At 50.3% G+C, this 27,944-nt stretch overlaps 3 protein-coding genes across 3 annotated transcripts; all 3 read left to right on the forward strand.

The window, feature by feature from the left end:
- Positions 1 to 280: 280 nt before the first annotated feature.
- LOC138365014 (ice nucleation protein-like) lies at positions 281 to 787 on the forward strand. The gene has a single exon (XM_069325110.1). The coding sequence runs from the start codon at positions 281 to 283 to the stop codon at positions 785 to 787; it is 507 nt and encodes a 168-aa protein (XP_069181211.1).
- Positions 788 to 5,269: 4,482 nt separating this feature from the next.
- Positions 5,270 to 9,253, forward strand: LOC138365015 (ice nucleation protein-like). Its single transcript, XM_069325111.1, has 2 exons — positions 5,270 to 5,811; positions 8,797 to 9,253. Exons 1-2 carry the CDS (start codon positions 5,270 to 5,272, stop codon positions 9,251 to 9,253), a joined length of 999 nt encoding a protein of 332 aa, XP_069181212.1.
- A 6,352-nt stretch (positions 9,254 to 15,605) lies between these two features.
- LOC138365016 (ice nucleation protein InaU-like) lies at positions 15,606 to 16,136 on the forward strand. The gene has a single exon (XM_069325112.1). It carries the CDS (start codon positions 15,606 to 15,608, stop codon positions 16,134 to 16,136), a length of 531 nt encoding a protein of 176 aa, XP_069181213.1.
- The last annotated feature ends 11,808 nt before the right edge of the window (positions 16,137 to 27,944 follow it).

The following is a 27,944-nucleotide window of genomic DNA, read 5'->3' on the forward strand; positions in this document are numbered from 1 at the left end:
CAATGGGTACTTAGCCTCGAGCATCAACGGGTACTTAGCCACGAGCATCAACGGTTATTTAGCCTGGAGCATCAACGGGTATTTAGCCTCGAGCATCAACAGGTATTTAGCCACGAGCATCAACGGGTACTTAGCGTCGAGCATCAACGGGTACTTAGCCTCGAGCATCAACAGGTACTTAGCCTCGAGCATCAACGGGTACTTAGCCTCGAGCATCAACGGGTACTTAGCCACGAGCATCAACGGGTACTTAGCCTCGAGCGTCAACGGGTACTTAGCCATGACCATCAACGGGTTCTTAGCCCCGAGCATCAACGGGTACTTAGCCTCGAGCATCAACGGGTACTTAGCCTCGACCATCAACGGGTACTTTGCCACGAGCATTGACGGGTACTTAGCCATGAGCATCAACGGGTACTTAGCCCCGACCATCAACGAGTTCTTAGCCCCGAGCATCAACGGGTACTTAGCCTCGAGCATCAACGGGTACTTAGCCTCGAACATTAACGGGTACTTTGCCACGAGCATCAACGGGTACTTAGCCTCGAGCATCAACGGGTACTTAGCCTTGAGCATCAACGGGTACTTTGCATTGAGCATCAACGGATACTTAGCCACGATCATCAACGGGTATTTAGCCTCGAGCATCAACGGGTACTTAGCCTTGAGCATCAACGGATACTTAGCCACGAGCATCAACGGGTACTTAGCCTCGAGTATCAACGGATACTTAGCCCCGAGCATCAACGGGTACTTAGCCTCGAGCATCAACGGGTACTTACCCTAGAGCATCAACGGGTACTTAGCCTCGAGCATCAACGGGTACTTAGCCTCGAGCATCAACGGGTACTTAGCCTCGAGCATCAACGGGTACTTACCCTAGAGCATCAACGGGTACTTAGGCTCGAGCATCAACAGGTACTTAGCCTCGAGCATCAACGGGTACTTAGCCTCGAGCATCAACGGGTACTTAGCCTCGAGCATCAACGGGTACTTAGCCACGAGCATCAATGGGTACTTAGCCACGAGCATTGATGGGTACTTTGCCTCGAGTATCAACGGGTACTTAGCCTCGAGCATCAACGGGTACTTAGCCTCGAGCATCAACGGGTACTTAGCCACGAGCATCAATGGGTACGTAGTCACAAGCATTGACAGGTACTTAGCCTGGAGCATCAACGGGTACTTAGCCTCGAGCATCAACGGGTACTTAGCCACGAGCATCAATGGGTACTTAGCCACGAGCATCAACAGGTACTTAGCGTCGAGCATCAACGGGTACTTAGCCTCGAGCATCAACGGGTACTTAGCCTCGAGCATCAACGGGTACTTAGGCTCGAGCATCAACGGGTACTTAGGCACGAGCATCAACGGGTACTTAGCCCCGACCATCAACGGGTTCTTAGCCCCGAGCATCAACGGGTACTTAGCCTCGAGCATCAACGGGTACTTAGCCTCGAGCATCAACGGGTACTTAGCCTCGAGCATCAACGGGTACTTAGCCTCGAGCATCAACGGGTACTTAGCCACGAGCATCAATGGGTACGTAGTCACAAGCATTGACAGGTACTTAGCCTGGAGCATCAACGGGTACTTAGCCTCGAGCATCAACGGGTACTTAGCCACGAGCATCAATGGGTACTTAGCCACGAGCATCAACAGGTACTTAGCGTCGAGCATCAACGGGTACTTAGCCTCGAGCATCAACGGGTACTTAGCCTCGAGCATCAACGGGTACTTAGGCTCGAGCATCAACGGGTACTTAGGCACGAGCATCAACGGGTACTTAGCCCCGACCATCAACGGGTTCTTAGCCCCGAGCATCAACGGGTACTTAGCCTCGAGCATCAACGGGTACTTAGCCTCGAGCATCAACGGGTACTTAGCCTCGAGCATCAACGGGTACTTAGCCACAAGCATCAACGGGTACTTAGCCACGAGCATCAACGGGTACTTAACCTGACCATCAACGGATTTTTAGCCCCGAGCATCAACGGGTATAAGGCCTAGAGCATCAACGGGTTCTTAGGCACGAGCATCAACGAGTATTTAGCCTCGATCATCAACGGGTACTTAGGCACGAGCATCAACGGGTATTTAGCCTCGATCATCAACGGGTACATAGCCTTGAGCATCAACGGGTACTTAGCCACGAGCATCAACGGGTACGTAGCCTCGAGCATTAACGGGTACTTAGCCTAGAGTATCAACGGGTACTTAGCCACGAGCATCAACGGGTACTTAGGCACGAGCATCAACGGGTATTTAGCCTCGATCATCAACGGGTTCATAGCCTTGAGCATCAACGGGTACTTAGCCACGAGCATCAACGGGTATTTAGCCTCGATCATCAACGGGTACATAGCCTTGAGCATCAACTGGTACTTAGCCACGAGCATCAACGGGTACTTGTCCACGAGCATCAACAGGTATTTAACCCCGAGCATCAACGGGTACTTGTCCACGAGCATCAATGGGTACTTAGCCTCGAGCATCAACGGGTACTTAGCCACGAGCATCAACGGTTATTTAGCCTCGAGCATCAACGGGTATTTAGCCTCGAGCATCAACAGGTATTTAGCCACGAGCATCAACGGGTACTTAGCGTCGAGCATCAACGGGTACTTAGCCTTGAGCATCAACGGGTACTTAGCCACGAGCATCAACGGGTACTTAGCCACGAGCATCAACGGGTACTTAGCCATGACCATCAACGGGTTCTTAGCCCCGAGCATCAACGGGTACTTAGCCTCGAGCATCAACGGGTACTTAGCCTCGAGCATCAACGGGTACTTAGCCACGAGCATCAACGGTTATTTAGCCTCGAGCATCAACGGGTATTTAGCCTGGAATCAACGGGTATTTAGCCACGAGCATCAACGGGTACTTAGCGTCGAGCATCAACGGGTACTTAGCCTCGAGCATCAACAGGTACTTAGCCTCGAGCATCAACGGGTACTTAGCCTCGAGCATCAACGAGTTCTTAGCCCCGAGCATCAACGGGTACTTAGCCTCGAGCATCAACGGGTACTTAGCCTCGAGCATCAACGGGTACTTTGCCACGAGCATTGACGGGTACTTAGCCTTGAGCATCAACGGGTACTTAGCCTCGAGTATCAACGGATACTTAGCCCCGACCATCAACGAGTTCTTAGCCCCGAGCATCAACGGGTACTTAGCCTCGAGCATCAACGGGTACTTAGCGTCGAGCATTAACGGGTACTTAGCCACGAGCATCAACGGGTACTTAGCCTCGAGCATCAACGGGTACTTAGCAACGAGCATCAATGGGTACTTAGCCACGAGCATCAACGGGTACTTAGCCTTGAGCATCAACGGGTACTTTGCATTGAGCATCAACGGATACTTAGCCATGATCATCAACGGGTATTTAGCAACGAGCATCAACGGGTACTTAGCCTTGAGCATCAACGGATACTTAGCTACGAGCATCAACGGGTACTTAGCCTCGAGTATCAACGGATACTTAGCCCCGAGCATCAGCGGGTACTTAGCCTCGAGCATCAACGGGTACTTACCCTAGAGCATCAACGTGTACTTAACCTCGAGCATCAACGGGTACTTAGCCTCGAGCATCAAAGGGTACTTACCCTAGAGCATCAACGGGTACTTAGGCTCGAGCATCAACGGGTACTTAGCCTCGAGCATCAACGGGTACTTAGCCTCGAGCATCAACGGGTACTTAGCCTCGAGCATCAACGGGTACTTAGTTACGAGCATCAATGGGTACTTTGCCAGGAGCATTGATGGGTACTTTGCCTCGAGCATCAACGGGTACTTAACCTCGAGCATCAACGGGTACTTAGCCTCGAGCATCAACGGGTACTTAGCCACGAGCATCAATGGGTACGTAGCCACAAGCATTGACGGGTACTTAGCCTGGAGCATCAACGGGTACTTAGCCTCGAGCATCAACGGGTACTTAGCCACGAGCATCAATGGGTACTTAGCCACGAGCATCAACGGGTACTTAGCATCGAGCATCAACGGGTACTTAACCTCGAGCATCAACGGGTACTTAGCCTCGAGCATCAACGGGTACTTAGGCACGACCATGAACGGGTACTTAGCCCCAACCATCAACGGGTTCTTAGCCCCGATCATCAATGGGTACTTAGCCTCGAGCATCAACGGGTACTTAGCCCCGAGCATCAACGGGTACTTAGCATCGAGCATCAACGGGTACTTAGCCTAGAGCATCAACGGGTACTTAGGCACGAACATCAACGGGTATTTAGCCTCAATCATCAACGGGTACATAGCATTCAGCATCAACGGGTTCTTAGCCACGAGCATCAACGGGTACTTAGCCTCGAGCATCAACGGGTACTTAGCCTAGAGCATCAACGGGTACTTAGCCACGAGCATCAACGGGTACTTAGGCACGAGCATCAACGGGTATTTAGCCTCGATCATCAACGGGTACATAGCCTTGAGCATCAACGGTTACTTAGCCACGAGCATCAACGGGTACTTAGCCTCGAGCATCAACGGGTACTTAGCCTAGAGCATCAACGGGTACTTAGCCACGAGCATCAACGGGTACTTAGGCACGAGCATCAACGGGTATTTAGCCTCGATCATCAACGGGTACATAGCCTTGAGCATCAACGGTTACTTAGCCTAGAGCATCAACGGTTACTTAGGCACGAGCATCAACGGGTATTTAGCCTCGATTATCAACGGGTACTTAGGCACGAGCATCAACGGGTATTTAGCCTCGATCATCAACGGGTACATAGGCACGAACATCAACGGGTATTTAGCCTCGATCATCAACGGGTACATAGCCTTGAGCATCAACGGGTACTTAGCCACGAGCATCAACGGGTATTTAGCCTCGATCATCAACGGGTACATAGCCTTGAGCATCAATGGGTACTAAGCCACGAGCATCAACGGGTACTTGTCCACGAGCATCAACGGGTATTTAACCCCGAGCATCAACGGGTACTTGTCCACGAGCATCAATGGGTACTTAGCCTCGAGCATCAACGGGTACTTAGCCACGAGCATCAACGGTTATTTAGCCTGGAGCATCAACGGGTATTTAGCCTCGAGCATCAACAGGTATTTAGCCACGAGCATCAACGGGTACTTAGCGTCGAGCATCAACGGGTACTTAGCCTCGAGCATCAACAGGTACTTAGCCTCGAGCATCAACGGGTACTTAGCCTCGAGCATCAACGGGTACTTAGCCACGAGCATCAACGGGTACTTAGCCTCGAGCGTCAACGGGTACTTAGCCATGACCATCAACGGGTTCTTAGCCCCGAGCATCAACGGGTACTTAGCCTCGAGCATCAACGGGTACTTAGCCTCGACCATCAACGGGTACTTTGCCACGAGCATTGACGGGTACTTAGCCATGAGCATCAACGGGTACTTAGCCCCGACCATCAACGAGTTCTTAGCCCCGAGCATCAACGGGTACTTAGCCTCGAGCATCAACGGGTACTTAGCCTCGAACATTAACGGGTACTTTGCCACGAGCATCAACGGGTACTTAGCCTCGAGCATCAACGGGTACTTAGCCACGAGCATCAATGGGTACTTAGCCACGAGCATCAACGGGTACTTAGCCTTGAGCATCAACGGGTACTTTGCATTGAGCATCAACGGATACTTAGCCACGATCATCAACGGGTATTTAGCCTCGAGCATCAACGGGTACTTAGCCTTGAGCATCAACGGATACTTAGCCACGAGCATCAACGGGTACTTAGCCTCGAGTATCAACGGATACTTAGCCCCGAGCATCAACGGGTACTTAGCCTCGAGCATCAACGGGTACTTACCCTAGAGCATCAACGGGTACTTAGCCTCGAGCATCAACGGGTACTTAGCCTCGAGCATCAACGGGTACTTAGCCTCGAGCATCAACGGGTACTTACCCTAGAGCATCAACGGGTACTTAGGCTCGAGCATCAACAGGTACTTAGCCTCGAGCATCAACGGGTACTTAACCTCGAGCATCAACGGGTACTTAGCCTCGAGCATCAACGGGTACTTAGCCACGAGCATCAATGGGTACTTAGCCACGAGCATTGATGGGTACTTTGCCTCGAGTATCAACGGGTACTTAGCCTCGAGCATCAACGGGTACTTAGCCTCGAGCATCAACGGGTACTTAGCCACGAGCATCAATGGGTACGTAGTCACAAGCATTGACAGGTACTTAGCCTGGAGCATCAACGGGTACTTAGCCTCGAGCATCAACGGGTACTTAGCCACGAGCATCAATGGGTACTTAGCCACGAGCATCAACAGGTACTTAGCGTCGAGCATCAACGGGTACTTAGCCTCGAGCATCAACGGGTACTTAGCCTCGAGCATCAACGGGTACTTAGGCTCGAGCATCAACGGGTACTTAGGCACGAGCATCAACGGGTACTTAGCCCCGACCATCAACGGGTTCTTAGCCCCGAGCATCAACGGGTACTTAGCCTCGAGCATCAACGGGTACTTAGCCTCGAGCATCAACGGGTACTTAGCCTCGAGCATCAACGGGTACTTAGCCTCGAGCATCAACGGGTACTTAGCCACGAGCATCAATGGGTACGTAGTCACAAGCATTGACAGGTACTTAGCCTGGAGCATCAACGAGTACTTAGCCTCGAGCATCAACGGGTACTTAGCCACGAGCATCAATGGGTACTTAGCCACGAGCATCAACAGGTACTTAGCGTCGAGCATCAACGGGTACTTAGCCTCGAGCATCAACGGGTACTTAGCCTCGAGCATCAACGGGTACTTAGGCTCGAGCATCAACGGGTACTTAGGCACGAGCATCAACGGGTACTTAGCCCCGACCATCAACGGGTTCTTAGCCCCGAGCATCAACGGGTACTTAGCCTCGAGCATCAACGGGTACTTAGCCTCGAGCATCAACGGGTACTTAGCCTCGAGCATCAACGGGTACTTAGCCACAAGCATCAACGGGTACTTAGCCACGAGCATCAACGGGTACTTAACCTGACCATCAACGGATTTTTAGCCCCGAGCATCAACGGGTATAAGGCCTAGAGCATCAACGGGTTCTTAGGCACGAGCATCAACGAGTATTTAGCCTCGATCATCAACGGGTACTTAGGCACGAGCATCAACGGGTATTTAGCCTCGATCATCAACGGGTACATAGCCTTGAGCATCAACGGGTACTTAGCCACGAGCATCAACGGGTACGTAGCCTCGAGCATTAACGGGTACTTAGCCTAGAGTATCAACGGGTACTTAGCCACGAGCATCAACGGGTACTTAGGCACGAGCATCAACGGGTATTTAGCCTCGATCATTAACGGGTTCATAGCCTTGAGCATCAACGGGTACTTAGCCACGAGCATCAACGGGTATTTAGCCTCGATCATCAACGGGTACATAGCCTTGAGCATCAACTGGTACTTAGCCACGAGCATCAACGGGTACTTGTCCACGAGCATCAACAGGTATTTAACCCCGAGCATCAACGGTTACTTGTCCACGAGCATCAATGGGTACTTAGCCTCGAGCATCAACGGGTACTTAGCCACGAGCATCAACGGTTATTTAGCCTCGAGCATCAACGGGTATTTAGCCTCGAGCATCAACAGGTATTTAGCCACGAGCATCAACGGGTACTTAGCGTCGAGCATCAACGGGTACTTAGCCTTGAGCATCAACGGGTACTTAGCCACGAGCATCAACGGGTACTTAGCCACGAGCATCAACGGGTACTTAGCCATGACCATCAACGGGTTCTTAGCCCCGAGCATCAACGGGTACTTAGCCTCGAGCATCAACGGGTACTTAGCCTCGAGCATCAACGGGTACTTAGCCACGAGCATCAACGGTTATTTAGCCTCGAGCATCAACGGGTATTTAGCCTGGAATCAACGGGTATTTAGCCACGAGCATCAACGGGTACTTAGCGTCGAGCATCAACGGGTACTTAGCCTCGAGCATCAACAGGTACTTAGCCTCGAGCATCAACGGGTACTTAGCCTCGAGCATCAACGAGTTCTTAGCCCCGAGCATCAACGGGTACTTAGCCTCGAGCATCAACGGGTACTTAGCCTCGAGCATCAACGGGTACTTTGCCACGAGCATTGACGGGTACTTAGCCTTGAGCATCAACGGGTACTTAGCCTCGAGTATCAACGGATACTTAGCCCCGACCATCAACGAGTTCTTAGCCCCGAGCATCAACGGGTACTTAGCCTCGAGCATCAACGGGTACTTAGCGTCGAGCATTAACGGGTACTTAGCCACGAGCATCAACGGGTACTTAGCCTCGAGCATCAACGGGTACTTAGCAACGAGCATCAATGGGTACTTAGCCACGAGCATCAACGGGTACTTAGCCTTGAGCATCAACGGGTACTTTGCATTGAGCATCAACGGATACTTAGCCATGATCATCAACGGGTATTTAGCCTCGAGCATCAACGGGTACTTAGCCTTGAGCATCAACGGATACTTAGCTACGAGCATCAACGGGTACTTAGCCTCGAGTATCAACGGATACTTAGCCCCGAGCATCAGCGGGTACTTAGCCTCGAGCATCAACGGGTACTTACCCTAGAGCATCAACGGGTACTTAACCTCGAGCATCAACGGGTACTTAGCCTCGAGCATCAAAGGGTACTTACCCTAGAGCATCAACGGGTACTTAGGCTCGAGCATCAACGGGTACTTAGCCTCGAGCATCAACGGGTACTTAGCCTCGAGCATCAACGGGCACTTAGCCTCGAGCATCAACGGGTACTTAGTTACGAGCATCAATGGGTACTTTGCCAGGAGCATTGATGGGTACTTTGCCTCGAGCATCAACGGGTACTTAACCTCGAGCATCAACGGGTACTTAGCCTCGAGCATCAACGGGTACTTAGCCACGAGCATCAATGGGTACGTAGCCACAAGCATTGACGGGTACTTAGCCTGGAGCATCAACGGGTACTTAGCCTCGAGCATCAACGGGTACTTAGCCACGAGCATCAATGGGTACTTAGCCACGAGCATCAACGGGAACTTAGCATCGAGCATCAACGGGTACTTAACCTCGAGCATCAACGGGTACTTAGCCTCGAGCATCAACGGGTACTTAGGCACGACCATGAACGGGTACTTAGCCCCAACCATCAACGGGTTCTTAGCCCCGATCATCAATGGGTACTTAGCCTCGAGCATCAACGGGTACTTAGCCCCGAGCATCAACGGGTACTTAGCATCGAGCATCAACGGGTACTTAGCCTAGAGCATCAACGGGTACTTAGGCACGAACATCAACGGGTATTTAGCCTCAATCATCAACGGGTACATAGCATTCAGCATCAACGGGTTCTTAGCCACGAGCATCAACGGGTACTTAGCCTCGAGCATCAACGGGTACTTAGCCTAGAGCATCAACGGGTACTTAGCCACGAGCATCAACGGGTACTTAGGCACGAGCATCAACGGGTATTTAGCCTCGATCATCAACGGGTACATAGCCTTGAGCATCAACGGTTACTTAGCCACGAGCATCAACGGGTACTTAGCCTCGAGCATCAACGGGTACTTAGCCTAGAGCATCAACGGGTACTTAGCCACGAGCATCAACGGGTACTTAGGCACGAGCATCAACGGGTATTTAGCCTCGATCATCAACGGGTACATAGCCTTGAGCATCAACGGTTACTTAGCCACGAGCATCAACGGGTACTTAGCCTCGAGCATCAACGGGTATTTAGCCTCGAGCTCAACGGGTACTTAGCCTAGAGCATCAACGGGTGCTTAGCCACGAGCATCAACGGGTACTTAGGCACGAGCATCAACGGGTATTTAGCCTCGATCATCAACGGGTACATAGCCTTGAGCATCAACGGGTACTTAGCCACGAGCATCAACGGGTATTTAGCCTCGATCATCAACGGGTACATAGCCTTGAGCAGCAACGGGTATTTAGCCACGAGCATCAACAGGTACTTTGCCACGAGCATCAACGGGTATTTAGCCCCGTGCATCAACGGGTACTTAGCCACGAGCATCAACGGGTACTTAGCCATGAGCAACAACTGGTACTTAGCCACGAGCATCAACGAGTACTTAGATATGAGCATCAACGGGTATTTAGCCTCGAGCATCAACGGGTACTTAGCCACGAGCATCAACGGCTATTTAGCCACGAGCATCAACGGGCATTTAGCCTCGAGCATCAACGGGTATTTAACCACGAGCATCAACGGGTATTTAGCCACGAGCATCAACGGAAACTTAGCCACGAGCATCAACGGGAATTTAGCCTTGAGCATCAACGGGTATTTAGCCTCGAGCATCAACGGGTACTTAGCCTCGAGCATCAACGGGTACTTAGCATCGAGCATCAAAGGGTACTTACCCTAGAGCATCAACGGGTACTTAGGCACGAGCATCAACGGGTATTTAGCCTCGATCATCAACGAGTACATAGCCTTGAGCATCAACGGGTACTTAGCCACGAGCATCAACGGGTACTTTGCCTCGAGCACCAACGGGTACTTAGCCTAGAGCATCAACGGGTACTTAGCCACGAACATCAACGGGTACTTAGGCACGAGTATCAACGGGTATTTAGCCTCGATCATCAACGGGTACATAGCCTTGAGCATCAACGGGTACTTGTCCACGAGCATCAACGGGTATTTAACCCCGAGCATCAACGGGTACTTGTCCACGAGCATCAATGGGTACTTAGCCTCGAGCATCAACGGGTACTTAGCCACGAGCATCAACGGTAATTTAGCCTGGAGCATCAACGGGTATTTAGCCTCGAGCATCAACAGGTATTTAGCCACGAGCATCAACGGGTACTTAGCGTCGAGCATCAACGGGTACTTAGCCTCGAGCATCAACAGGTACTTAGCCTCGAGCATCAACGGGTACTTAGCCTCGAGCATCAACGGGTACTTAGCCACGAGCATCAACGGGTACTTAGCCACGAGCATCAACGGGTACTTAGCCATGACCATCAACGGGTTCTTAGCCCCGAGCATCAACGGGTACTTAGCCTCGAGCATCAACGGGTACTTAGCCTCGAGCATCAACGGGTACTTAGCAACGAGCACCAACGGTTATTTAGCCTCGAGCATCAACGGGTATTTAGCCTCGAGCATCAACTGGTATTTAGCCACGAGCATCAACGGGTACTTAGCGTCGAGCATCAACAGGTACTTAGCCTCGAGCATCAACAGGTACTTAGCCTCGAGCATCAACGGGTACTTAGCCTCGAGCATCAACGAGTTCTTAGCCCCGAGCATCAACGGGTACTTAGCCTCGAGCATCAACGGGTACTTAGCCTCGACCATCAACGGGTACTTTGCCACGAGCATTGACGGGTACTTAGCCTTGAGCATCAACGGGTACTTAGCCCCGACCATCAAAGAGTTCTTAGCCCCGAGCAACAACGGGTACTTAGCCTCGAGCATCAACGGGCACTTAGCCTCGAACATTAACGGGTACTTTGCCACGAGCATCAACGGGTACTTATCCTCGAGCATCAACGGGTACTTAGCCACGAGCATCAATGGGTACTTAGCCACGAGCATCAACGGGTACTTAGCCTTGAGCATCAACGGGTACTTTGCATTGAGCATCAACGGATACTTAGCCACGATCATCAACGGGTATTTAGCCTCGAGCATCAACGGGTACTTAGCCTTCAGCATCAACGGATACTTAGCCACGAGCATCAACGGGTACTTAGCCTCGAGTATCAACGGATACTTAGCCCCGAGCATCAACGGGTACTTAGCCTCGAGCATCAACGGGTACTTACCCTCGAGCATCAACGGGTACTTAGCCTCGAGCATCAACGGGTACTTAGCCTCGAGCATCAACGGGTACTTACCCTAGAGCATCAACGGGTACTTAGGCTCGAGCATCAACAGGTACTTAGCCTCGAGCATCAACGGGTACTTAGCCTCGAGCATCAACGGGTACTTAGCCTCGAGCATCAACGGGTACTTAGCCACGAGCATCAATGGGTACTTAGCCACGAGCATTGATGGGTACTTTGCCTCCAGCATCAACGGGTACTTAGCCTCGAGCATCAACGGGTACTTAGCCTCGAGCATCAACGGGTACTTAGCCACGAGCATCAATGGGTACGTAGCCACAAGCATTGACAGGTACTTAGCCTGGAGCATAAACGGGTACTTTGCCTCGAGCATCAACGGGTACTTAGCCACGAGCATCAATGGGTACTTAGCCACGAGCATCAACAGGTACTTAGCGTCGAGCATCAACGGGTACTTAGCCTCGAGCATCAACGGGTACTTAGCCTCGAGCATCAACGGGTACTTAGGCTCGAGCATCAACGGGTACTTAGCCACGAGCATCAACGGGTACTTAGGCACGAGCTTCAACGGGTACTTAGCCCCGACCATCAACGGGTTCTTAGCCCCGAGCATCAACGGGTACTTAGCCTCGAGCATCAACGGGTACTTAGCCTCGAGCATCAACGGGTACTTAGCCTCGAGCATCAACGGGTACTTAGCCACAAGCATCAACGGGTACTTAGCCACGAGCATCAACGGGTACTTAACCTGACCATCAACGGATTTTTAGCCCCGAGCATCAACGGGTATAAGGCCTAGAGCATCAACGGGTACTTAGGCACGAGCATCAACGAGTATTTAGCCTCGATCATCAACGGGTACTTAGGCACGAGCATCAACGGGTATTTAGCCTCGATCATCAACGGGTACATAGCCTTGAGCATCAACGGGTACTTAGCCACGAGCATCAACGGGTACGTAGCCTCGAGCATTAACGGGTACTTAGCCTAGAGTATCAACGGGTACTTAGCTACGAGCATCAACGGGTACTTAGGCACGAGCATCAACGGGTATTTAGCCTCGATCATCAACGGGTTCATAGCCTTGAGCATCAACGGGTACTTAGCCACGAGCATCAACGGATATTTAGCCTCGATCATCAACGGGTACATAGCCTTGAGCATCAACTGGTACTTAGCCACGAGCATCAACGGGTACTTGTCCACGAGCATCAACGGGTATTTAACTCCGAGCATCAACGGGTACTTGTCCACGAGCATCAATGGGTACTTAGCGTCGAGCATCAACGGGTACTTAGCCACGAGCATCAACGGTTATTTAGCCTCGAGCATCAACGGGTATTTAGCCTCGAACATCAACAGGTATTTAGCCACGAGCATCAACGGGTACTTAGCGTCGAGCATCAACGGGTACTTAGCCTCGAGCATCAACAGGTACTTAGCATCGAGCATCAACGGGTACTTAGCCTCGAGCATCAACGGGTACTTAGCCACGAGCATCAACGGGTACTTAGCCACGAGCATCAACGGGTACTTAGCCATGACCATCAACGGGTTCTCAGCCCCGAGCATCAACGGGTACTTAGCCTCGAGCATCAACGGGTACTTAGCCTCGAGCATCAACGGGTACTTAGCCACGAGCATCAACGGTTATTTAGCCTCGAGCATCAACGGGTATTTAGCCTGGAATCAACGGGTATTTAGCCACGAGCATCAACGGGTACTTAGCGTCGAGCATCAACGGGTACTTAGCCTCGAGCATCAACAGGTACTTAGCCTCGAGCATCAACGGGTACTTAGCCTCGAGCATCAACGAGTTCTTAGCCCCGAGCATCAACGGGTACTTAGCCTCGAGCATCAACGGGTACTTAGCCTCGAGCATCAACGGGTACTTTGCCACGAGCATTGACGGGTACTTAGCCTTGAGCATCAACGGGTACTTAGCCTCGAGCATCAACGGATACTTAGCCCCGACCATCAACGAGTTCTTAGCCCCGAGCATCAACGGGTACTTAGCCTCGAGCACCAACGGGTACTTAGCGACGAGCATTAACGGGTACTCTGCCACGAGCATCAACGGGTACTTAGCCTCGAGCATCAACGGGTACTTAGCCACGAGCATCAATGGGTACTAAGCCACGAGCATCAACGGGTACTTAGCCTTGAGCATCAACGGGTACTTTGCATTGAGCATCAACGGATACTTAGCCACGATCATCAACGGGTATTTAGCCTCGAGCATCAACGGGTACTTAGCCTTGAGCATCAACGGATACTTAGCCACGAGCATCAACTGGTACTTAGCCTCGAGTATCAACGGATACTTAGCCCCGAGCATCAACGGGTACTTAGCCTCGAGCATCAACGGGTACTTACCCTAGAGCATCAACGGGTACTTAGCCTCGAGCATCAACGGGTACCTAGCCTCGAGCATCAAAGGGTACTTACCCTAGAGCATCAACGGGTACTTAGGCTCGAGCATCAACGGGTACTTAGCCTCGAGCATCAACGGGTACTTAGCCTCGAGCATCAACGGGTACTTAGCCTCGAGCATCAACGGGTACTTAGCCACGAGCATCAATGGGTACTTTGCCACGAGCATTGATGGGTACTTTGCCTCGAGCATCAACGGGTACTTAACCTCGAGCATCAACGGGTACTTAGCCTCGAGCATCAACGGGTACTTAGCCACGAGCATCAATGGGTACGTAGCCACAAGCATTGACGGATACTTAGCCTGGAGCATCAACGGGTACTTAGCCACGAGCATCAATGGGTACTTAGCCACGAGCATCAACAGGTACTTAGCGTCGAGCATCAACGGGTACTTAGCCTCGAGCATCAACGGGTACTTAGCCTCGAGCATCAACGGGTACTTAGGCTCGAGCATCAACGGGTACTTAGCCACGAGCATCAACGGGTACTTAGGCATGAGCATCAACGGGTACTTAGCCCCGACCATCAACGGGTTCTTAGCCCCGAGCATCAACGGGTACTTAGCCTCGAGCATCAACGGGTACTTAGCCTCGAGCATCAACGGGTACTTAGCCTCGAGCATCAACGGGTACTTAGCCACAAGTATCAACGGGTACTTAGCCACGAGCATCAACGGGTACTTAGCCTGACCATCAACGGGTTCTTAGCCCCGAGCATCAACGGGTATTTAGCCAAGAGCATCAACGGTTACTTAGGCACGAGCATCAACGGGTATTTAGCCTCGATTATCAACGGGTACTTAGGCACGAGCATCAACGGGTATTTAGCCTCGATCATCAACGGGTACATAGGCACGAACATCAACGGGTATTTAGCCTCGATCATCAACGGGTACATAGCCTTGAGCATCAACGGGTACTTAGCCACGAGCATCAACGGGTATTTAGCCTCGATCATCAACGGGTACATAGCCTTGAGCATCAATGGGTACTTAGCCACGAGCATCAACGGGTACTTGTCCACGAGCATCAACGGGTATTTAACCCCGAGCATCATCGGGTACTTGTCCACGAGCATCAATGGGTACTTAGCCTCGAGCATCAACGGGTACTTAGCCACGAGCATCAACGGTTATTTAGCCTGGAGCATCAACGGGTATTTAGCCTCGAGCATCAACAGGTATTTAGCCACGAGCATCAACGGGTACTTAGCGTCGAGCATCAACGGGTACTTAGCCTCGAGCATCAACAGGTACTTAGCCTCGAGCATCAACGGGTACTTAGCCTCGAGCATCAACGGGTACTTAGCCACGAGCATCAACGGGTACGTAGCCACGAGCGTCAACGGGTTCTTAGCCATGACCATCAACGGGTTCTTAGCCCCGAGCATCAACGGGTACTTAGCCTCGAGCATCAACGGGTACTTAGCCTCGACTATCAACGGGTACTTTGCCACGAGCATTGACGGGTACTTAGCCTTGAGCATCAACGGGTACTTAGCCCCGACCATCAACGCGTTCTTAGCCCCGAGCATCAACGGGTACTTAGCCTCGAGCATCAACGGGTACTTAGCCTCGAACATTAACGGGTACTTTGCCACGAGCATCAACGGGTACTTAGCCTCGAGCATCAACGGGTACTTAGCCACGAGCATCAACGGGTACTTAGCCTTGAGCATCAACGGGTACTTTGCATTGAGCATCAACGGATACTTAGCCACGATCATCAACGGGTATTTAGCCTCGAGCATCAACGGGTACTTAGCCTTGAGCATCAACGGATACTTAGCCACGAGCATCAACGGGTACTTAGCCTCGAGTATCAACGGATACTTAGCCCCGAGCATCAACGGGTACTTAGCCTCGAGCATCAACGGGTACTTACCCTAGAGCATCAACGGGTACTTAGCCTCGAGCATCAACGGGTACTTAGCCTCGAGCATCAACGGGTACTTAGCCTCGAGCATCAACGGGTACTTACCCTAGAGCATCAACGGGTACTTAGGCTCGAGCATCAACAGGTACTTAGCCTCGAGCATCAACGGTTACTTAGCCTCGAGCATCAACGGGTACTTAGCCTCGAGCATCAACGGGTACTTAGCCACGAGCATCAATGGGTACTTAGCCACGAGCATTGATGGGTACTTTGCCTCGAGAATCAACGGGTACTTAGCCTCGAGCATCAACGGGTACTTAGCCTCGAGCATCAACGGGTACTTAGCCACGAGCATCAATGGGTACGTAGTCACAAGCATTGACAGGTACTTAGCCTGGAGCATCAACGGGTACTTAGCCTCGAGCATCAACGGGTACTTAGCCACGAGTATCAATGGGTACTTAGCCACGAGCATCAACAGGTACTTAGCGTCGAGCATCAACGGGTACTTAGCCTCGAGCATCAACGGGTACTTAGCCACGAGTATCAATGGGTACTTAGCCACGAGCATCAACAGGTACTTAGCGTCGAGCATCAACGGGTACTTAGCCTCGAGCATCAACGGGTACTTAGCCTCGAGCATCAACGGGTACTTAGGCTCGAGCATCAACGGGTACTTAGCCACGAGCATCAACGGGTACTTAGGCATGAGCATCAACGGGTACTTAGCCCCGACCATCAACGGGTTCTTAGCCCCGAGCATCAACGGGTACTTAGCCTCGAGCATCAACGGGTACTTAGCCTCGAGCATCAACGGGTACTTAGCCTCGAGCATCAACGGGTACTTAACCTGACCATCAACGGATTTTTAGCCCCGAGCATCAACGGGTATAAGGCCTAGAGCATCAAAGGGTACTTAGGCACGAGCATCAACGAGTATTTAGCCTCGATCATCAACGGGTACTTAGGCACGAGCATCAACGGGTATTTAGCCTCGATCATCAACGGGTACATAGCCTTGAGCATCAACGGGTACTTAGCCACGAGCATCAACGGGTACGTAGCCTCGAGCATTAACGGGTACTTAGGCACGAGCATCAACGGGTATTTAGCCTTGATCATCAACGGGTTCATAGCCTTGAGCATCAACGGGTACTTAGCCACGAGCATCAACGGGTATTTAGCCTCGATCATCAACGGGTACATAGCCTTGAGCATCAACTGGTACTTAGCCACGAGCATCAACGGGTACTTGTCCACGAGCATCAACGGGTATTTAACCCCGAGCATCAACGGGTACTTGTCCACGAGCATCAATGGGTACTTAGCCTCGAGCATCAACGGGTACTTAGCCACGAGCATCAACGGTTATTTAGCCTCGAGCATCAACGGGTATTTAGCCTCGAGCATCAACAGGTATTTAGCCACGAGCATCAACGGGTACTTAGCGTCGAGCATCAACGGGTACTTAGCCTCGAGCATCAACGGGTACTTAGCCACGAGCATCAACGGGTACTTAGCCACGAGCATCAACGGGTACTTAGCCATGACCATCAACGGGTTCTTAGCCCCGAGCATCAACGGGTACTTAGCCTCGAGCATCAACGGGTACTTAGCCTCGAGCATCAACGGGTACTTAGCCACGAGCATCAACGGTTATTTAGCCTCGAGCATCAACGGGTATTTAGCCTGGAATCAACGGGTATTTAGCCACGAGCATCAACGGGTACTTAGCGTCGAGCATCAACGGGTACTTAGCCTCGAGCATCAACAGGTACTTAGCCTCGAGCATCAACGGGTACTTAGCCTCGAGCATCAACGAGTTCTTAGCCCCGAGCATCAACGGGTACTTAGCCTCGAGCATCAACGGGTACTTAGCCTCGAGCATCAACGGGTACTTAGCCTTGAGCATCAACGGGTACTTAGCCTCGAGCATCAACGGATACTTAGCCCCGACCATCAACGAGTTCTTAGACCCGAGCATCAACGGGTACTTAGCCTCGAGCATCAACGGGTACTTAGCGTCGAGCATTAACGGGTACTCTGCCACGAGCATCAACGGGTACTTAGCCTCGAGCATCAACGGGTACTTAGCCACGAGCATCAATGGGTACTTAGCCACGAGCATCAACGGGTACTTAGCCTTGAGCATCAACGGGTGCTTTGCATTGAGCATCAACGGATACTTAGCCACGATCATCAACGGGTATTTAGCCTCGAGCATCAACGGGTACTTAGCCTTGAGCATCAACGGATACTTAGCTACGAGCATCAACGGGTACTTAGCCTCGAGTATCAACGGATACTTAGCCCCGAGCATCAACGGGTACTTAGCCTCGAGCATCAACGGGTACTTACCCTAGAGCATCAACGGGTACTTAGCCTCGAGCATCAACGGGTACTTAGCCTCGAGCATCAAAGGGTACTTACCCTAGAGCATCAACGGGTACTTAGGCTCGAGCATCAACGGGTACTTAGCCTCGAGCATCAACGGGTACTTAGCCTCGAGCATCAACGGGTACTTAGCCTCGAGCATCAACGGGTACTTAGCCCCGAGCATCAATGGGTACTTTGCCACGAGCATTGATGGGTACTTTGCCTCGAGCATCAACGGGTACTTAACCTCGAGCATCAACGGGTACTTAGCCTCGAGCATCAACGGGTACTTAGCCACGAGCATCAATGGGTACGTAGCCACAAGCATTGACGGGTACTTAGCCTGGAGCATCAACGGGTACTTAGCCACGAGCATCAATGGGTACTTAGCCACGAGCATCAACAGGTACTTAGCGTCGAGCATCAACGGGTACTTAGCCTCGAGCATCAACGGGTACTTAGCCTCGAGCATCAACGGGTACTTAGGCTCGAGCATCAACGGGTACTTAGCCACGAGCATCAACGGGTACTTAGGCACGAGCATCAACGGGTACTAAGCCCCGACCATCAACGGGTTCTTAGCCCTGAGCATCAACGGGTACTTAACCTCGAGCATCAACGGGTACTTAGCCTCGAGCATCAACGGGTACTTAGCCTCGAGCATCAACGGGTACTTAGCCACAATCATCAACGGGTACTTAGCCACGAGCATCAACGGGTACTTAGCCTGACCATCAACGGGTTCTTAGCCCCGAGCATCACCGGGTATTTAGCCTAGAGCATCAACGGTTACTTAGGCACGAGCATCAACGGGTATTTAGCCTCGATTATCAACGGGTACTTAGGCACGAGCATCAACGGGTATTTAGCCTCGATCATCAACGGGTACATAGCCTTGAGCATCAACGGGTACTTAGCCACGAGCATCAACGGGTATTTATCCTCGATCATCAACGGGTACATAGCCTTGAGCATCAACGTGTACTTAGCCACGAGCATCAACGGGTACTTGTTCACGAGCATCAACGGGTATTTAACCCCGAGCATCAACGGGTACTTGTCCACGAGCATCAATGGGTACTTAGCCTCGAGCATGAACTGGTACTTAGCCACGAGCATCAACGGTTATTTAGCCTCGAGCATCAACGGCTACTTGTGCCTCGAGCATCAACAGGTATTTAGCCACGAGCATCAACGGGTACTTAGCGTCGAGCATCAACGGGTACTTAGCCTCGAGCATCAACAGGTACTTAGCCTCGAGCATCAACGGGTACTTAGCCTCGAGCATCAACAGATACTTAGCCTCGAGCATCAACGGGAACTTAGCCTTGAGCATCAATGGGTACTTAGCCACGAGAATCAACGGGTACTTAGCCACGAGCATCATCGGGTACTTAGCCCCGACCATCAACGGGTTCTTAGCCCCGTGCATCAACGGGTACTTAGCCTCGAGCATCAACAGTTACTTAGCCTCGAGCATCAACGGGTACTTTGCCACGAGCATCAACGGGTACTTAGCCTCGAGCATCAACGGGTACTTAGCCTCTAGCATCAACGGGTACTTAGCCACGAGCATCAATGGGTACTTAGCCACGAGCATCAACGGGTACTTAGCCTTGAGCATCAACGGGTACTTTGCCTTGAGCATCAACGGATACTTAGCCACGAGCATCAACGGGTATTTAGCCTCGAGCATCAACGGGTACTTAGCCTCGAGCATCAATGGATACTTAGCCATGAGCATCAACGGGTACTTAGCCTCGATTATCAACGGATTCTTAGCCCCAAGCATCAACGGGTACTTAGCGGTGAGCATCAACGAGTACTTATGTCATATCATTCATACAAACACTCAAACGACAAGGCCGACGGGTACTTATCAACTGGGTGCCAAGTCATGTGGGAATAATAGGAAATGACATTGCAGACGAAGCTGCAAAACTTGCTACTAAGAGGAGAAATGTAGACATTTACATACCACAGAGTCTATCACAGATTAAGAAAGTAATTAGAAACAGAGCAATGCAAAAGATGTACAGTGACCACAACACAGCAGTTGCAACATCATGATCTGCGGGTTGGTACAAGAATTCAACCAACTACGAACCACTTAGTTTGATGAAAGGGAACAGTAGAGCAACAGAAGTGCACTTACATCGCATCAGGCTTGGATACCCATGTGCATGGGAAATAGGCTTACAGGTTCCGGAAGATGAGGGGAAATGTCAACACTGTGGAGAAATGCCCGACAGACCTCTGGAACATTTTTTAACACAGTGCACAGTTACAAACCCATTAAGATTTCAACTTAGATTGAACAGAGCAAAAGAAGTTGTTAAACACATATGGCAAAATCTTACTGAAGCGATCATACGAGTCATAAATACTCATAATCCGCCCAAGTAAAACAGGAATATCCCCCCCCCCCCCAAAAAAAAAAAAAAAAAAAAAAAGGTATTTAGCCTAGAGCATCAACGGGTACTTAGCCTCGAGCATCAACGGGTACTTAGCCTCGAGCATCAACGGGTACTCAGCCTCGAGCATCAACGGGTACTCAGCCTCGAGCATCAACGGGTACTCAGCCTCGAGCATCAACGGGTACTTAGCCACGAGCATTGACGGGTACTTAGCCTCGAGCATGAACGGGTACTTAGCCTCGAGCATCAACGGTACTTAGCCACGAGCATCAATGGGTACTTAGCCACGAGCATTGACGAGTACTTAGCCTGGAGCATCAACGGGTACTTATCCTCGAGCATCAACGGGTACTTAGCCACGAGCATCAATGGGTACTTAGCCACGAGCATCAACGGGTACTTAGCATCGAGCATCAACGGGTACTTAACCTCGAGCATCAACGGGTACTTAGCCTCGAGCATCAACGGGTACTTAGGCACGACCATCAACGGGTACTTAGCCCCAACCATCAACGGGTTCTTAGCCCCAATCATCAATGGGTAGTGTTATGATCTCAGCCTACAGGAGAAACGAGTCTCCCTCCTTGAGAGTTATTCAGCAAGCCTGACCTAACTAGAAGGTCTAGCAAAATTTGAGGTGATAACCCATATGAAAAATGGCTGGTTGGATATGTAAAACAATTTAAGATTATGGGCAGTAAGTAAGGAAATAGATAAATGACTGGCTAGGAGATGTGGACATTTTGCTGGAGGCGTGAGGCTCGCTTCTGGAGGGGCTTTGACCTCACTTGAGTGCCAGACATCGCAGGGGGAAGCCGCGCTCCGTTTGAGCTCCCGCCAGAAGGGAACCCCTAGTGATATATCTCGAAGAGAAGAGAAGTGTGTAGACGTACCAGCTGTGGAATCGAGCTGGGAACGTTGTGGTCTCAAGTCCTGGTCGACGAGCAGATATTAAATCGCCCAGAAGCATTATTGTGGGCTGTGTGGAGCGCCCTGACCAGACGCCGTCAGAGGGAAAGCGCCCTCGACCAATTAATCTGTGGTAAGCACGATAAACGCTAGTTCATAGTGATTGTTTGTAGTTGGTCGTGTGCCCAGCGACAGTAGCGATGTTTATTTATAGGTTAGACATGTTTTAATAAGGCAGAAGGCCTGAAATAAGAGAGTGGAGAGGGAGGAGCACGGAGCGACGTCCGTCCACTCTGAGCGCTGGCGGACGACTGAGGGAGCCTGGCTCCGGATGGAGGAAGACCCTCCCAGCGAGTGAGGACCGCCGCCAGGCGAGGTGGAGTATGGACCCGCCCAAAACGGGGGAGTCCACTCTCACTGTATGTAGAGGACAGATAGAGGTTTGAGGCAAGCATATTGCGTGGTTATTTTTGTTTATGTGTTAAAGGGGAACATTTTATTGGAGTGTCGATGGGTTGCAGGTTTGTCTTTGGGGAAGAAGTTGCTGAGAACTTCGAAGCCAGCAGATGATGTAGCTGATGAGACTCCAAGGTAGTGGAGCAGAGGACCTCGAGCTGTGAGGAGAAGCAGCAGTGAAGAGGAGTGTCACGTGCTTCTGTAGAGGTGGTGTAGCAGCCAAGAGAGCTGTGGAAGAACCTAACAGAAGGGTGAAGCACCGTAGTTGCACAAGGAAACTTCATGATAGCAGCCTGGAGGAGCTGCAGAGGATCCTGGTAGTGAAGCCCGGAAGAACCTAAGGATATTAGGGTTGTGAACTTCCAGAGGTGGAAGGGGAAGTTCTGGTGGATTACTAGTAGGGAGTTGATAGTGTTTGGTTGTCATTAGCGTGCAAGACGCAGTGAGAGGTGAGTGACTGTTGGCATTCTTATGTCAAGGAGTTTTTTATACTGAAGTATCAATGAACATTTATACTGGTATATGTTATTGCATTCAAATGCTGATTTTCTATATATATATGTTATCTTGCTGATGGTGCAACAGTGTACGTAGGCTTGGTCAATTTGAGGAGGTTGATAGTATCAGGTGGCGAACCAGGAGATAGGATACCCCTTGATAAGCTGATAATAGAGTTCTGATGGTGTTGGAGTGCAACCTGATTGTGATATTATAGAGTATAGGATTCATTATTATTATATGTGTGTATGTATCGTGTATGTGCTTTGTTAAGTAAATGTGTCACAATTTGCTGGTGTTTGCCCTTGTCCCAGTGAGGCTTCCCAGGAGGTAGTAAAGAAGGAGAGAGAAAGAACCAAGAACCACTGCTGTGGACAGGGTAGGAGGTAATACTAGTAAGTCATAGGGGATTGAGGAGATCATATCTTATCTAAGGAGAGAGTGGGGAGTCACAGCGGCTCGAGTGGGTGTGTGCACGTGACAACGAGGCTAAGTGTTGGAGCCGCATCCCCTAAACGTGTGACGTTGAGCCCCTCTCCAAGAGCCAGAAGCGCCTAGTGTGATCTCCTAGTGATGTGTAAGCACTCTACCGAGTTGTGGGTTGGGTTGTCCGTAGAGAAGGATCAACGACGACAACACCAACCAACCCACGAGTCTATAATAGTACTTAGCCTCGAGCATCAACGGGTACTTAGCCCCGAGCATCAACGGGTACTTAGCATCGAGCATCAACGGGTACTTAGCCTAGAGCATCAACGGGTACTTAGGCACGAACATCAACGGGTATTTAGCCTCAATCATCAACGGGTACATAGCATTGAGCATCAACGGGTACTTAGCCACGAGCATCAACGGGTACTTAGCCTCGAGCATCAACGGGTACTTAGCCTAGAGCATCAACGGGTACTTAGCCACGAGCATCAACGGGTACTTAGGCACGAGCATCAACGGGTATTTAGCCTCGATCATCAACGGGTACATAGCCTTGAGCATCAACGGTTACTTAGCCACGAGCATCAACGGGTAGTTAGCTATGAACAACAACGGGTACTTAGCCACGAGCATCAACAGGTACTTAGAAACGAGCATCAACGGGTATTTAGCCTCGAGCATCAACGGGTACTTAGCCACGAGCATCAACGGGTATTTAGCCACGAGCATCAACGGGTATTTAGCCTCGAGCATCAACGGGTATTTAGCCACGAGCATCAACGGGTATTTAGCCATGAGCATCAACGGGAACTTAGCCACGAGCATCAACGGGAATTTAGCCTTGAGCATCAACGGGTATTTAGCCTCAAGCTCAACGGGTACTTAGCCTAGAGCATCAACGGGTGCTTAGCCACGAGCATCAACGGGTACTTAGCCTAGAGCATCAACGGGTGCTTAGCCACGAGCATCAACGGGTACTTAGGCACGAGCATCAACGGGTATTTAGCCTCGATCATCAACGGGTACATAGCCTTGAGCATCAACGGGTACTTAGCCACGAGCATCAACGGGTATTTAGCCTCGATCATCAACGGGTACATAGCCTTGAGCATCAACGGGTATTTAGCCACGAGCATCAACAGGTACTTTGCCACGAGCATCAACGGGTATTTAGCCCCGAGCATCAACGGGTACTTAGCCACGAGCATCAACGGGTACTTAGCCATGAGCAACAACTGGTACTTAGCCACGAGCATCAACGAGTACTTAGATATGAGCATCAACGGGTATTTAGCCTCGAGCATCAACGGGTACTTAGCCACGAGCATCAACGGCTATTTAGCCACGAGCATCAACGGGCATTTAGCCTCGAGCATCAACGGGTATTTAGCCACGAGCATCAACGGGTATTTAGCCACGAGCATCAACGGGAACTTAGCCACGAGCATCAACGGGAATTTAGCCTTGAGCATCAACGGGTATTTAGCCTCGAGCATCAACGGGTACTTAGCCTCGAGCATCAACGGGTACTTAGCATCGAGCATCAACGGGTACTTACCCTAGAGCATCAACGGGTACTTAGGCACGAGCATCAACGGGTATTTAGCCTCGATCATCAACGGGTACATAGCCTTGAGCATCAACGGGTACTTAGCCACGAGCATCAACGGGTACTTAGCCTCGAGCACCAACGGGTACTTAGCCTAGAGCATCAACGGGTACTTAGCCACGAACATCAACGGGTACTTAGGCACGAGCATCAACGGGTATTTAGCCTCGATCATCAACGGGTACATAGCCTTGAGCATCAACGGTTACTTAGCCACGAGCATCAACGGGTACTTAGCCATGAGCAACAACGGGTGCTTAGCCACGAGCATCAACGGGTACTTAGATACGAGCATCAACGGGTATTTAGCCTCGAGCATCAACGGGTACTTAGCCTAGAGCATCAACGGGTATTTAGCCACGAGCATCAACGGGTATTTAGCCTCGAGCATCAACGGGTATTTAGCCACGAGCATCAATGGGTATTTAGCCACGAGCATCAACGGGAACTTAGCCACGAGCATCAACGGGAATTTAGCCTTGAGCATCAACGGGTATTTAGCCTCGAGCATCAACGGGTACTTAGCCACGAACATCAACGGGTACTTAGCCCCAATCATCAACACGGTCTTAGCCCCAATCATTAACACGGTCTTAGCCCCAATCATCAACACGGTCTTAGCCCCAATCATCAACACGGTCTTAGGCCCAATCATCAACACGGTCTTAGGCCCAATCATCAACACAGTCTTAGCCCCAATTATCAACACGGTCTTAACCCCAATCATCAACACTGTCTTAGCCCCAATCATCAACACAGTCTTAGCCCCAATCATCAACACTGTCTTAGCCCCAATTATCGACACGGTCTTAGCCCCAATCATCAACACAGTCTTAGCCCCAATCATCAACACTGTCTTAGCCCCAATTATCAACACGGTCTTAGCCCCAATCATCAACACGGTCTTAGCCCCAATCATTAACACAGTCTTAGCCCCAATCATCAACACGGTCTTAGGCCCAATCATCAACACGGTCTTAGGCCCAATCATCAACACAGTCTTAGCCCCAATCATCAACACTGTCTTAGCCCCAATTATCAACACGGTCTTAGCCCCAATCATCAACACGGTCTTAGCCCCAATCATCAACACGTACTTTGCCCCAATCATCAACACGTACGTAGCCCCAATCGTCAACACGGTCTTAGCCCCAATCATCAACATGGTCTTAGCCCCAATCATTAACACATACTTTGCCCCACTCATCAACACGTACATTGCCCCCGAGCATCAACACGTACTTTGCCCCAATCATCAACACGTACATTGCTCCCGAGCATCAACACGTACCTTGCTCCCGAGCATCAACACGTACCTTGCCCCACTCATCAACACGTACATTGCCCCCGAGCATCAACACGTACCTTGCCCCACTCATCAACACGTACATTGCCCCCGAGCATCAACACGTACCTTGCCCCACTAATCAACACGTACATTGCCCCCGAGCATCAACACGTACCTTGCCCCACTAATCAACACGTACATTGCCCCCGAGCATCAACACGTACCTTGCCCCACTCATCAACACGTACTTAGTCTGGAGCGAGCAGCAGCAATATACTAAAGCTGAGAAAGGTTGCTCAGTAATTGTGGTGTGAGCCGCAGCGCTGAGAACATAACGAGGTATATTATGGCAGTAAATCTACACAAACGGTGGAGTAATGACAGTGTTCCATGAGGCCCCGAGGAGAGTCTCAGTGGTCTTCACCATATTCTCACAACACTCACGTTGCGGAGATGTTCCAGCGATATTCTTAAATATTCGTAGAGTTTTTCGTAAATATTCCTGAGATATTTCATTAATATTCCAGTAATATTTCACAAATATTCTAGAGATGTTCCAGCAATATTCCAGATACGTACCAGCAATATTTTAGAGATTCAAGGCAACATATCAATAACTTTGCTGAGGTGAAGGTCCACAACATCGCAGTCTTTTCCTCTATCAACAGAGATGTTCCAGCAGTGTTCTCTAGATATTCTGAGGATTCCAGAGATATTCCAGAGAGGTTTTGGCGATATTCCAGTGTTGTTCAAGAGATATTCCAGAGATGTTCGTGTGATATTTCAGAGATGTTCCGGAGATATTCCAGAGAAGTTCTAATAATATTCCAGTTACATTCCAACGATATTTCAGTGATGCTGCTGGAATATTCTGCCCACAAACACTTCAAGTAAATCATGAATGTCAACTAAATAATAAATATGTGTACAGGGTGGGTGTGGAAGCCTTGGGCGCGCACTGGACAGGTCTATAGTGAGAATTATCACCAATATTGCAGCTCAGGTAACGGCAGATAGTTCCAACACGCAGCTCATGTTTACATCAGTCGATGGTCACACTCTCTTTAAACTATATTTTGAAGCTTTTAATTTAATTGTCTTCAATGAATGTTGCTTCTTGGCTAATTTTTTTCCTCAGATCTGTAAGTCTACTTTCATACCAGTTTTCACAAATTTTCTTGTCTCAAATTCAAACTTGTCTCAATAAATTACCTTCAGATTATACGTAAAAAACATTATTTAAATAAATCTTAATAAATTCCATCCACCATAATCTTACATAAATTGTATCGTCATGTTTATTCTCCAGCCCTTCAAGCAGCTGTAAACATCATCCACTAAAGTCCACTACGGGCTCACCATAGCCCGTGCTACTTGCAACTGCTTTTGTTCCAAGAAGCTGAATCTAAAACAACATCAAACATCTTAAGGAGGCTTAACCTTATACTTAACAGTCCACATAAGAACGCTACGAATGCTTGGGAATTGTTTACAGAACAGTTTATCGTTTCTGCTTCAGAATTTGCCTTATTTATTTCGAAGAAAACAGGAATAAGATGAAGGTTGAAGGCCAAGGTAAAACGTTTGTTCAACTGGCAACATTCAGTGAATGAAGAGCAGCGAAGAACATTTCAGTGAATAAAATAGGCAAACAAGAATTTCAATAAAAAAGTAGTAAAGTTTGGGAAGGAGACCATCAAGACTGGTTCACGAGACAACCGTATTAGCTGTCTCAGGAGACTGGTGGAGAAGACTGTGGTACAAGGTGCAGCTGTCACAGGAGACTGGTGGTGAAGACTGTGGTACAAGGTGCAGCTGTCACAGGAGACTGGTGGAG

The sequence above is a fragment of the Procambarus clarkii genome, chromosome 15 (genome assembly GCF_040958095.1).
Source record: "Procambarus clarkii isolate CNS0578487 chromosome 15, FALCON_Pclarkii_2.0, whole genome shotgun sequence".
NCBI lineage: Eukaryota > Metazoa > Arthropoda > Malacostraca > Decapoda > Cambaridae > Procambarus > Procambarus clarkii.

Bases quoted from the DNA above. Each gene is read 5' to 3' on its own strand.
- LOC138365014 (XM_069325110.1), top strand. From the start codon at position 281: ATGACCATCAACGGGTTCTTAGCCCCGAGCATCAACGGGTACTTAGCC.
- LOC138365015 (XM_069325111.1), top strand. From the start codon at position 5,270: ATGACCATCAACGGGTTCTTAGCCCCGAGCATCAACGGGTACTTAGCC. The intron at 5,812-8,796 runs GTACTTACCCTA...GTACTTTGCCAG, and splicing joins TTAGCCTCGAGCATCAACGG to GAGCATTGATGGGTACTTTG.
- LOC138365016 (XM_069325112.1), top strand. From the start codon at position 15,606: ATGACCATCAACGGGTTCTTAGCCCCGAGCATCAACGGGTACTTAGCC.